The sequence below is a fragment of the Lutra lutra genome, chromosome 9 (genome assembly GCF_902655055.1).
Source record: "Lutra lutra chromosome 9, mLutLut1.2, whole genome shotgun sequence".
NCBI classification, from domain to species: Eukaryota; Metazoa; Chordata; class Mammalia; order Carnivora; family Mustelidae; genus Lutra; species Lutra lutra.
The window spans coordinates 53,055,006-53,067,503 of NC_062286.1; the positions used below are offsets into that span (position 1 = coordinate 53,055,006).

At 52.4% G+C, this 12,498-nt stretch overlaps 1 protein-coding gene across 1 annotated transcript; it reads right to left on the bottom strand.

Annotated features, from left to right (window-relative positions):
* Positions 1–1,151: 1,151 nt before the first annotated feature.
* On the bottom strand, positions 1,152–10,935 carry NAGK (N-acetylglucosamine kinase). The gene is made up of 10 exons (XM_047745000.1): positions 10,572–10,935; positions 8,330–8,414; positions 8,071–8,169; positions 7,110–7,251; positions 6,201–6,311; positions 5,406–5,518; positions 3,966–4,053; positions 2,889–2,986; positions 2,353–2,431; positions 1,152–1,483 (listed from the first exon to the last, which is right to left on the bottom strand). The coding sequence occupies exons 1-10, from the start codon at positions 10,598–10,600 to the stop codon at positions 1,293–1,295; spliced, it is 1,035 nt and encodes a 344-aa protein (XP_047600956.1). The 5' UTR covers positions 10,601–10,935; the 3' UTR covers positions 1,152–1,292.
* Between the last annotated feature and the right edge of the window lie 1,563 nt (positions 10,936–12,498).

A 12,498-nucleotide genomic window follows, 5' to 3' on the forward strand; every position in this document is an offset into this window, starting at 1 on the left:
CAGAAGGGACTTGGCTTGAGTTCTTATTGCTCAAAATCCCGGCTTGTTGGGTTGGGCTAGGGCCAACAGGAGGAGAGCCACTGCCGCTCTGTTCTACACTGTGAAAGTGTCACTTGACTTGAGAAACAAGCATCCAAGACCTCTTCAAGGTCTTAAAACAGGACCCAAAAGCTCTAGGGTAGAGCTTCCTCCAGTGCAGATCCTGGACCTCTGCAGCCCAACTCACCCAAGGTATTTGGTAGAAATGAACATTTCCACCTCTTCTTGACCTACTGAATCAGACACCTGATGGAGGAGGAAGACAAAGATCTTAGTTGAAAACAAGATCTAGACTAACTGGTGCACATGTTCCATGCCTTCAAATACCTTACGCTCTGGACACCCAGAGAGGCAGCTGTTGTGGGTCAAGATTCTGTCTTCAGTTCACCAAGCACCATGTGCTGCACAAGAGGGAGCTTTGGGCTTGTCTTGACTCATTAAACCAGTAACGGTATCCAGAGGACAGGAGTCACGTTTGCTCTTCACCAATGTTCATCATTCGTGTCACACAACAAATGCAGGATGTTGTATTATAACCAGAGCCAGGCTAGAAGTCACGAGGAATAAACAGGCCACCTAGCTTTGTCTAATTGGCCTTCTTAGATCTCAGTCATCTTCCCAACCTCTCAAGAATGCTTTCATAGGGGAAAAAACTGCAACATGTACCACTTACCTATGAGCACCAAATCCAGTGAGGGAATTCTCCCAGACCAGAATGGTCCCCTCTCCTAAATCCTACTGGGACCATCAGGAGAGGGGATGAAGTGTCTAAAGTTACTCCCAGTGATGCTCTCCACAGAGAACACTCAGTTCCAGGAAAAACGGCTGGGCAGGAATCATTACTCACCTGGACAGGAGACACTGAGGTCACAGTTAACTAGCAGCAGCGTGGCGTAGAGGTATGCCAAGGTTGGGGGCAGTGGGGAGGGATGGCACACAGGAATTCTCCGCCCAACTGTATGGTGAGCAGATGGCAAACCAAGCGCCGAGCCGCAGGGCACAGGCTCTAAGTTCTGACCTAGAACCATTCCTGAGCTCTCTGGGATAGCCACTGGCAGATGCACTCAGGATGTACATAGCAAGTGTGCTTGACAACACAGTCTAACTGAGGAGTGGATAAAGTGCATTTATTTTCTTTTATATGTGTGTGTGTGTGTGTTTGTTTGTTTGTTTGTTTAAAAAAAGAAAAAAAAAGCCTCCTTTCCAGCACCCAATGTCCACAGGGCTCGGGGGGTGGAGCCAGGGCCAGCCCCCTAGGAGAAGGTGTGGAAGTAGAAGGCAACAGCGTTGGAAGCATAGTCCATGGGGAGGCGGTGCCCGATGTGCCTGGCCCCGAGGCTGGCCCCACCCAGGGCAGAGGAATGTCGCAGCTTCAGTAGGGTGAAGCCAGAGAAGGAGTTCTGGGCCTGGGTCTCTCGGCCCTGGGTCAACGCCAGAAGGAAACCTGAAGGGAGAGAGGGCAGAGGGCAGAGGTGAGTAGACCGGCTCTCCCTGGTTGAGACCAGGAGAAGGTGGGACAGTGACACGGAGGAAAGGGAGAAGCCCAGGCCCTAAGGCATTCCTGTGCAGGTCCCCAAGAGGCCCACGCACCAAGTCTCTAACAGGCAGGGCACCAGGGGACAGGAACCCGATAATGGACTTTGGATACTAGAGCCTGCAGCCAGCAGGTACCCAGTGCTGGGAACTCCAAGAAAGCAAGGGAGTCCTCCCAACTGCTTCAGAATGTCTAAAGGAAACCACACAGCTATGTGAACCAACGCTGCAAGGGTGAAGAAGGCCCCTCTTCTCCCTTCTGGCTGCAACTGTGTTGACTACAGAGCTCACCACATGCTGGCCAGAAGCTCTGATCTCAAGGGAGGTCTGTCTTTAATTTTTTTTTTTATCATTTTTTTTTTAAGATTTTATTTATTTATTTGTCAGAGAGAGAGAGCGAGCGAGCACAGGCAGACAGAGTGGCAGGCAGAGGGAGAAGCAGGCTCCCCACAGAACAAGGAGCCCGATGTGGGACTCGATCCCAGGACGCTGGGATCATAACCTGAGCCGAAGGCAGCTGCTTAACCAACTGAGCCACCCAGGCGTCCCCTGTCTTTAATTTTTAAGAAGTGGTGTGTCTTTAATAAATCCTTTAAAAAAAAAAAATCTTTTAAGAGTTCAGGGAAGCTGGGTGAGACACCGTAAAAGGGTTCCCTGGCAGACTGTGGGCAGAGGGCTGTGGCCTGTGCAGGCCTCAGGAGCCAGGTCGCAAGTGTTCCTTGTCCTTGCTGGGACAAGCAGCTTTCCCGAGTAACCCCACCCTCGACCCGAAAGGCTCACCTTCCTTCAGAAGCTCCCAGCTCTTCCACACAGAGCCCACACACAGGATGGGGAGGCCCATCTCCCCCTGGAATAAGACCTGGCGAAGAGCAGAAATGGACACTGGGGGTGACCACCCTCTCTTAAGACCAGCCCACCCGCTCCCGGATACTCTCCCCCTAGCCAAGGTGGACTGAAGAAAAGGGTTGGAAAGGGAGGAAAACAGGGAGACTCTAAGAGTTGAGAGAAAGAATGGAAAGGAAAAAGGGTGAAGCAACAATATGGAGGCAGGAAAGAGAAGGGAGGGAAATGGATGGAGGCATGCACCGTGGTCAAGCAGTGGACTAAATACAAACACAGCCTTCCGGCCAGCCACAGGGGGAGGCACCAGACCCGAGCGCTCTTACGTGTTAGAGACTATACAGACTTCTTCTCGCACCCTAAGTCCATTAAAATCATGCCCCTCTTTACAGAGTTTGATGGGACAGTCTCATCCCTAATGGGAAAGAGCCACATCTGGCCCAGCAACATCCAGATTTCGTTTCCCATCAGCTTACCGGGTCGATCTCAGGCAACACTGCCACCACGTGTCTGCCCAGCATCTCCCCAGCCTTCCTGAAGATAAACCGGGAGAGGGCGTCCCCGTCCCGAGCACCTGGGGCGGGATGCGGGGGGGGGGGGGGGGGGGGGGGGGGGGGGGGGGGGGGGGGGGACTGGTGAGTACCTGTTGCAGGGGAGAAACAGGAGGAGCACCTAGAGCTAGCAAAGCTCTAAATTAGGAATGGATGCCCACCTCATGGCATGTAGGGACGCAAGCCTCCAGAAGTGGTCCTCCATCCTTACTGCCCTGCCCCCACCAGGTACTTCCACCCGAGCAGGGGTGTCCTGCCCGAGGTGGGTCACTCCAGGCGCAGAAAAAGGGCAGCCCCCACTAGAGGAGCACAGTAGCCTCTGGTCTGTACTCCAGCTTACCGAGTCTGTCCCCGAAGGTATCTCACCTCTGGGGACCCTACTTGAGCAGCGGGCTGGCGTGCTCCTGCCCCACCCACCATCCAACAGTCTGCGGTCTGCCCCCTGCCCAGCTCTGCTCCAAAAGGGCCTCAGTACAGCAAGATCTAAGAGAGGCCTACAATGCCGTGAGGCTGCAGGAATCCAAGTGAGGGGAGTATGAACCTTATAGTGGAGAAACAGCACTGTGGAGACAAGCAAGCCCTACGGTTTAGCTTTTCCTGAGCATAAGCACCCCCCCAAACCCACCATGCCAAACCTCTCTATGATCTCCTAGTTCTTCAGATATCATTAGTTTTTGTTTGTTTGTTTTAATTACAGATTTGCCCAAAGGACAACTGCTTCATACATTTCTCGGAAACAGACACACGGCCTCCCCAAGCCATGACAGCCGTCAAGAAAAACAGAGATAATATAAAACAATTATCAGTACACCCCACATGTCCTTCTGGCTCCAGCCCAGGGCCTCCTAGTACCAAGCTGCATTTAATCCTTGTAATGACTTCAGAGAACAGAAGTCACTTGGTCAAAGGGAAATTAGCTTCCAGTTCTCCTATGAACCCCATTCAGTCCCATAATGAGGGAAACCTTTGGGGAACAAAACCCTATACCCCCCTCTCCAGTACCTTCTGCAATTTTCTGGCAAAACCCAGCAAATCGGCATTTATCAAAGTCCCTATAAAGGTGGGTGAGGATTCCTAGCCGGTCTGACACCTGAGAAACAGAGAAAGGGGCACAGAGAATCATTAGAAGCAAAGGAAAATGCGCAGTCTGCCCACCCAAGTTGATCTTCCTGATGTCTCTGAGAAGCTGGAATAATGTTTGTTTTTTTAAGCTCTAGAGAGTACAAAGATTTGAGACTTCTCATTTGAGGGAGGTTCTTTGTTTTCCCCACATGGATCCCAGCACTCCTTATAGATGAGCCTGGATACATACAGCACAGGGCACAGATCTGTGAGCACCAAAGTGTGTTCTGTAGTTCTTAGAGGTGCTCCTGAAAAGATTTCTTTGGTGAGAGGAATCTAAGGACTACTGCATGTCGCAACTCTCCAAGTCACAGGGTGCATTCGCAAATTAAAGGCCCTGTGAAGTCCTGCACCGAGAAATCTGCTCGTTTCTCCCAAACTTCTATGACCACAGAAAGTCCTTTTCTCAGCAAATGGCCTCTGCAGGTCCTAAGGGAGGAGCACTTCCCCAGAGCACACACTAAAACGAAGAAGGGGGGGCTCTCAATGTGAGCACTTACAGCAATACAGTAAGCATATTCTGCACACAATCTCATTTAATCCTTGTAATGACTTTGTGAGAACGCCTAAGGGTAATAGATGGCGTGGCAGACCGACCAACTGGGTTTAGAACCAATCTGTTGGGTTGGGGTAGCTTAACTGCACCTCCCACAGCAGCTACTATCGAAAGGGATTTGTCTTCCTCCTCCCTCCCTATACAGATCTACCTTCCAGCATCTCTAATCTCCTTCCTTGAGCCCATCCCCAGCACACAGAAGCAGCTGCCACGCACAGAGGTCTGTTGGGTAGACTTACCTTCCTCCTCCTCTTCCCTTTTACTTTGGGTTCAGCTAAAAATAGCTTTTTCCTACTCCACTACAAATAAGCATGGCCCAGACTGAGGAAAGCCCTGGGTAGGAGGCTATACCTCCCCCAAGAACCCTCCCTCTTTAACGGGTTCTCCTCCCTGACCCATACGGGCCAGAAGCAGTTCAGTCTGAGTACCCTGCCTCCTGTTCTCACCCAGCACTTCTCGCTCCAGCCTGAAACGGCATCTACCCTCACCTCCCAGCAGGGCCTAGCTGCCCAAGCATGAATTCTAGCTAACCACTTGGCCCCAGCCTGCCCATTCCGCATGCCTGACATTCTCCTCTTGGTACACACCACCCACGTCATCATGAATCCTGTCCTCACCTAGAATTTCTCCATCCTCCAGCTCTGACCCACAATTCACTCCAACTTCCCTTCAGCTCACCCAGTTCTTCTCCTACATTCACTGCTGCTCAGTATCCCACTGCCCCATCCCAGGGGCACATGTTCACCAGAGGCAGGGGAAGGTACCTGGAAATAGTCAAACATGATGTATTTCATGAAGCCAATGTCATGAGGAGCCGCCTCCAGGTTGTCGATAGAGTCAAACACTATTTTCACTGCTTGGTGTGCAATCCAGTAGGCTGTGGAGGGCAGAGAGGGCTAAGATGGGACGATCTCCCTGAGTCCACAGATCAGGAAACTCAGACCTAGACAGGTTAGTGACCAGCTTGGGTATTACAGCAAATTAGGTGCCCTGATTTCAACTGTATGACCAATCCACAAAAGGGAAGCAAGGGGGAAAGCAATAGGTAAGGCCAAGTCACCCCAGCTCCTACCCAAAAACAAAGACAAGGAGAGTCCACTGTCACAAAGACTACTGCAGTCACTGCCATGAGCTGGCCCCAGAGGCCCCTAGGTATACCTGCTACCTACAAAGAGGTCATGCAGGAGGAGTTTCTATAGCCCTTTCCTATTAGCAGACTGGTCCAGCATGTCCTGGCACCTGTGTCCTTAGCCTTCATAGTGTCAGTTCCTCCCTAAGGATTCCAAAAGTCAACACGGGTGGGCAACAACTATTATACCGAGGCTTGAATCTGAACCTGGACCACGGTCGGCCACTCATCCAAGGTCAGCCATGAGTCTGCAATCTGCATCTCTATGTTCTCTCAGTCATTACCCTGGACTCAGAGGATCTTTTCAGGAGCTATCCCCGGAGAGCCACAAGGGGTTAGTGGCCAAGGGCAGGGGAGAGGAAGAAACAGAGAGCTGCAGGAACAGAAGGGTCCAGGGCCCCAGAGCCAGGCCTGGCTGGCATGGACTCACCTGAGCCCTCGTCCCCCATCATGTGGCCCCAGCCACCACAGCCACTCTCCGAGCCATCGGGGTTGATGAGCCTGCAGTTGGAACCTGTCCCAGAGATGAGCACGATCCCACCTGGGGAAAGAGCATGGGGAGGCTCAGTATGGCCAAGGCCCTGCACAGAGCATACAGCTTCTGACTGAGGAAAGAGGGTAGAAACCAGCCCCAGGATCACCACCCAGTCTTGTACAGAAATGTGAGTCCAGCTAGTTTCCCACCTGAAAGTGGACGGCCTGAGTCTCAAAGAAGCTCCAATCTATACAGAGCCCTCCTCTGAGAGACGAGGAGGAACATAAGCCAGCCTCCTTGCCAAGCTAAGTGACTACCTGCCTTACCACATTATTAAGAGCCAGCGATCACGCTAGACCCTGTTCACACAGTGATACTCATTCAACATCCTAAATCTCATTTGTGAATACAGTTGCCTCCATTTCATAGAGGAGGCCATTGAAACCCAAGAGTTCCATAACTTCTCTAAGATGGTACTGCTCATAAAACAGGAGCAGAGCTTCAAATGCCGAGCTCAGGATACCAGGCCTTTTACACTAGCACGGAGCTCCACCCAGTTTTCTTCTTGGCCGGTAACTGCTCTCCCAGCCAGCCTCACGCCCGCACCACCCCAAGGGCTCCCTCCTCTGGAGCAGTCTCCGGGCTGACAGATACAGTTCTGCCCCCCCCCCCCCCCCCCCCCCCCGCCTTCTGTCCAGTTGGTGCTCTGGCAGGGGGACTTAAGCCAATAAAAAGAGCAGGGAGAAGAGAGCGGGTTGTGCTGGAGGCCACCTTCCGGGTACTGCAGGACAAGTTCCATCAGCTCCAACTAAGGGGCTTTCCCCAGAAAACCAGTTCTCAACCTCACCCCGCCCTCCTCCTCACCAGCCTCCGTCACTGTGGCGATGGAGCCCGCGGCGTCTGTGGTAATTAAGTAGCTGTCGCTCAGGTGGGGAAATCGGTTCTTCAGCAACTCTGTCAGGACCCTCAGTGCGTCCTCCTGCTCCCCACCGCTCAGGGACAAGCCCTAGGCCGTGTGGGATGGGAGCGAGTGAGTAGGGTGAGCAGACCCAGCTCCCTTCTCCACCCCCTCCCTTCCTGGTGTCTACCCCAACTCTCTATCTGGGCACACCCTGCTTAGCCAGCTCCAGTCCTCCTGCCGCCCCACACGATGACCCACCAGGTGCTGCTGGCGGCAAGAAGAACCTGGTCTGGGAATGAACCCAGAGAGAGGACTCAACACTGCCAAGTTTGGGGGGGTGGGAGGGTCAGCAGTGCCCTTAACGGAAAAGTCAGGCAGGAGAGCAAGCAGAGGAGGTGGGCTTGGTGTGGACTACAAGGGGCTTAGCTGTGCCTGCAGAACTATCACTGAGGCTACCGCCAGGGGGCAGTCGGAGCCCCAGCAACCGGAGAGAAACATCTGAGCTGAGACTCAAAGCGGACATTTAAACATTTAAGGAGTGCTTACGGGTCAGGCTCTATGCTAATCACTTTGGGATGTACCATGCCATTATTCTTAGCTGACCACTGAGGTAGCTACCGTTACCTGCATTTCCCAAATGAGACCGAGGCTTGGTGGAGGTAAGTAGCCTGCTAAGGGTCTCACAGATGCTGAGTGACAAAACTGGTATTCAAACCAGGGTCTCTGCGGTTCTCCAAAGCCCTGGGCTCTTCCCATCCTTATGGCTTGTAGGTGACAACTGAAGCCATAAGAATGAGTGAGAATATGTGTTTCTAGACCAGAGACTAAGCCCTCAAGGCCTTTCATCCTGCAGTCCTCAGATTCACCTAGGCAAAATCGCTGTGTTTCTGTGCCTTCAATTCCCAGGATCAACCCCAGACTCACCAGGCTTCGTAGAGGGACCAGAGGATCCAGCCCTGCTTCCAGTTTGGCCCTGTTCACCATCTCGTTGATCCTCTCCACACACTTGTCTATCCCGATCAGCTGGCCCCAATCAAGGGAAGGAGGAGTTACAAAGTCTTGCATGACCCATGTTGCCCCTACAGGTTGTTATACGCAGCCCCAGCCACCATCTTGATGGGAGTTACAGAGAATAAAACCACAACCACAATGAAACCCACCGGTCCCTCAGTGTGGTCTTTACCCAGTGATTTGTGCTGAGTCCATCTGCTTCTGTCACAATCTGCCCATCCTCTGACAGTAAAAGGACCTTGGACCGTGAGCCTCCCCTAGAGAACACAAAGGGGCACTCAGTCTTGCTCAGACAAATCTGCAGGGAGAGCTAAGCTCCAGGGGTCCTAGTCCCAGGCAGAGCCCAGGTGACAGCTTTACCAAACCCAATTCCCATTCCCAAGCCCACTTCTGTGTTCTGGTTTGATGCACTCCTGGACTGAAATGTTGCTTCTGCTCAACTTCCCTCAGGGATGTCCTACTTATCCTGTAAGACCCTACTTCTCTATCACCTAGTCCTTGAAACCTCTGATGCGTGGCCTACCGCCACAGCTCCATTCATTGGGCCACATCAGTGTCCCCATAAATTGTAGAGATTCTGGTAAGAGCCTATAGTTGTTTTTCTGTCTGCCTCTCACGAGACTACAATCTCCACTGTGCCAAGCTCCAGATCCTTCATCCATTTTCCTGCTTGGCACAGGCCAACACTCAGGAAATGTGACTAAAGGGAGCGGCGCATGTCTCTGCTTCTTTCCTAATAGCTAAAGGCCGCCTTTCAAGATCCAGCTACAGCTGCCAAATTCTTCAAGACACCCTCAGGAGAAACACTGACGAAAGGGCAGAGAGAGTTTATACCTACTTAAGCAACCAAATGGTGAAATGCTTATTACTGGGGGAAATGGTAGTTTGGATGGAGGTCTGTGGTGGTGTGATGTATGTTTCTTTATTGATCAGAACTCTTGGGAACATCAGAAAAGGACACTAAAGACCTGCTGATCAACCTCAAAGGTGACAAGAAGTTTCGAGGGGTAGTTAATGAACAAGGCAGCAGATTCAAAGTCCAAAAGAATCTCTTGACAATCTAGAGAAACAGGTCATATCTTACACATGAATATAACAGCGATGAGCCCAAGCTCCTATACTGATTTTTAAAAAGTGCACAGATGCAGGATAAGGGAGATCAACCTTAACAATTTACATTAAAAAATAAATAAATAAAAAGACATGGGGGTCTGTGAGTCTGCACAGCACACAACTAATCCTAATCTCGGATTCAAAAGTAAGTGTCCAGGCTGTGACAAGAGCCACTCTCTATTTGCCCAGATTTCACACCCAGATTCACAGAATGCCTTCGCTGGCAGGGGACTTGTCATTCATCCCTCTTCTCACTATACACATGGGGTAAATGAAGCCCAGATTGGGCAAAAGCCTTGCCCATAGTCCTAGGAAGAAGCCTTATTACAAAAAGTCCAGGGGGGAGGGGGTTTGGGAGAAGGGGGTAGGGTTGTGGACATTGGGGAGGGTATGTGCTATGGTGAATGCTGTGAAGTGTGTAAACCTGGCGATTCACAGACCTGTACCCCTGGGGATAAAAATATATGTTTAGGGGCGCCTGGGTGGCTCAGTGGGTTAAGCCGCTGCCTTCGGCTCGGGTCATGATCTCGGGGTCCTGGGATCGAGTCCCGCATCGGGCTCTCTGCTCGGCAGGGAGCCTGCTTCCTCCTCTCTCTCTCTGCTTGCTTCTCTATTTGTGATCTCTCTCTGTCAAATAAATAAATAAAATCTTTAAAAATATATATATATGTTTATAAAAAATTTTCTTTTAAATATAAAATTATATTCTTTTTTAAAAAGGAAAAAAAAAAGTCCAGTAAGCAAGTTTCTAAGAAGGAAAAATGTAAGAGTGACAGAGGGTTCCATCTGGAATGCTGACAAGAAAGGGGTGTTCCAGGCATCAGGACAGGCTAGCACTTCGGCTGGCTGTTGTAGCTACCAGATCCCCTCTGGCAAGGGTCTTTGTCCCCCGCTTCCACCACACTCCCACTCCTCACCCCCTCCAGCAACTTCACACCTGACACCTGTTCAAGCTCAACTCTCTCAGCGATCCGGAGCTTCTAGATCTGGCGGGGGTGGGGGGGCGGTGAAGTGGGTCGTTCGTGGGAGAAAGGGGTGTGGTTATGCCGTGAAACATAAAAGACCCCCCGCGTGCGCCTCGGGTGTGGCCGTGTACTCCCAGAGTCTCGCAAGTCCTCGGGCACTGCCGCGCGTGCATACACCCCTCCACCGCAAGGCCCCGCAACTCAGAAGCCCAAAGTGGCCGGACCCTAAGGTGGGAGGTCACCAGCATGCCAGCCTGGCCCCGGGCTTCCCGCCTTTCGCCCTCCGGCCGCTTCTCAGCCGCCCCTCCCGGACTCTCTCCGCCAAGCCGCACTCACCCCTCCACGCCGCCGTAGAGCGCCGCCATGCCCGAGCTGCTGCCGCCGCCCAAGATGCAGCAGTTTGCTCCTCTCCGCACCCCCACCACCCGGCTTGCTGGGCGCCGCCCCCCGTCACGTGCCGTGCCGGGCCGGGCCGGGCCGTGCCGTTGACTGGGTACCGCGTGTGCGCGGGGCGGGGCGAGGCGACACTCCCAGACCGCGCGAGCGCTGTCCCCAGCTGCTCCTCTAGACGCCGGCTCGCTGCCTCCGCACCTCTTGCACCCTGCCTTCGGAGGTGGATGCGGGATCCAAGCGCAGGAGCCAGAAGGGGATATCCGGTTCCCACCCACTGGACAAGTCCCTGCCTTGCCCACGCCCCGCCCCGCCCCACCAGCGCCTGGAAGTTGCCGACAGCTCCGCCTTCCGCGTTCGCACTGCTCAAGAGCCCTGTAGACCCGGGGTGATCAGTGCGTCGTTGTGCAGGCGGGCGCTCCGCGTAAGGGATGGGGGAGGAGCTACCTTAAAAATTCGGCTGTGAAAGGCTTCTGGGTGGCTCAGTCGGTTAAACATCTGCCTTCTGCCTTTCGCTGGGGTCATGATCCCAGTGTCTTGGGATAGAGCGCTGCACAGGGCTTCTTTGGGATGGGGAGCCTGCTTCTCACTCTCCTCTGCCTCCCGCTTCTCCTGCTTATGCTCTCTCTTGCTCTCTCTCTCTGTCAAATAAATAAAATCTTTTTTTAAAAAAATTAGGCTACTAGGGGCGCCTGGGTGACTCAGTGGGTTAAAGCCTCTGCCTTCCCGCTCCGGACGTGATCCCAGAGTCTTGTGTTCAAGCCCTGCATCAGGCTCTCTGCTCAGCAGGGGGCCTGCTTCCCTCTCTCTCTGCCTGCCTCTCTGCCTACTTGTGATCTGTCTAATAAATAAATAAAATGTTTTTTAAAAAAACTAGTCTACTAGAATTGAACCTTGAAAGGAGAAGAGCTCTGGAGGCTGCCCTTGCAACTCCTGAAGTAGCCGTCAGCTCTTAGCACCTGCTTAGTTCAATTCTTTGTGCTGGGTATTTGCAGGGATAAAGAAGAGAAACCTTTTTTTGCCTTCCAGCCGTCATCCCACTCTTCCTTCCACGGGATTGGGAAAGGGAAAAGGGAGCGAGAAGTGGGCTAGCCAGGTTCAGAAGCTGGGCTGGGGCTCCTGCAAGCATCTGTGTTCTGGGCCAAGTGTTCTCCAGGCTGTTCTGGGCCAAGGATGGGGACTTGTCAGGCCAGGAGGGAGGTCAGCTGCCCTTGGCATCTCTTAAGGAACTTCAGCCTTCCGGGCCAGTCCTTCTAGGGCAGTTCTCAAACTGGCCTGGTCTCTGCTCTGCCTGCTCCCCAACCCTGGAGGTAGCTTCTGCCTTCTGTGAGAGAAACCCTGCACTAGTAGCTTTCTTTTCCTGATAGCCAGTTGAGTCTGGTTATGTTTTGGTGTGAACCTTTGGCGTATATGTGCTCTCTTAAACTGGAAGAGAAGAGTCTTTACCACACGAGATACTCATTCGGGACGCTGAAACACTACAGTGTAACCCTCAAGGGTAGTTGAAAAGTAAATCACTACTCATAGAAAATACCAAAGAGAGAGGCAGGATTTTTTTTTTTTTTTTTTTTTTGATGCCCACCTGTGTCATTTACGTCTGCAAAACATCAGAGCTGGAAAGTGCTTAATCCAACACACATGTTTTTAGAATAATGGAACTCCTAGATTCTGGTGGGCTTAAACTGGGCAGGATTTTTAGAGGAGATGGTAGGTGGATTTAGAAAGGACTGTGCTGGGGTGCCTGGGTGGCTCAGTGGGTTAAAGCCTCTGCCTTCAGCTCAGGTCATGATCTCAGGGTCCTGGGATCGAGCCTCACATGGGGCTCTCTACTCAGCAGGGAGCCTGCTTCCCTCTCTCTCTCTCTCTCTCTGCC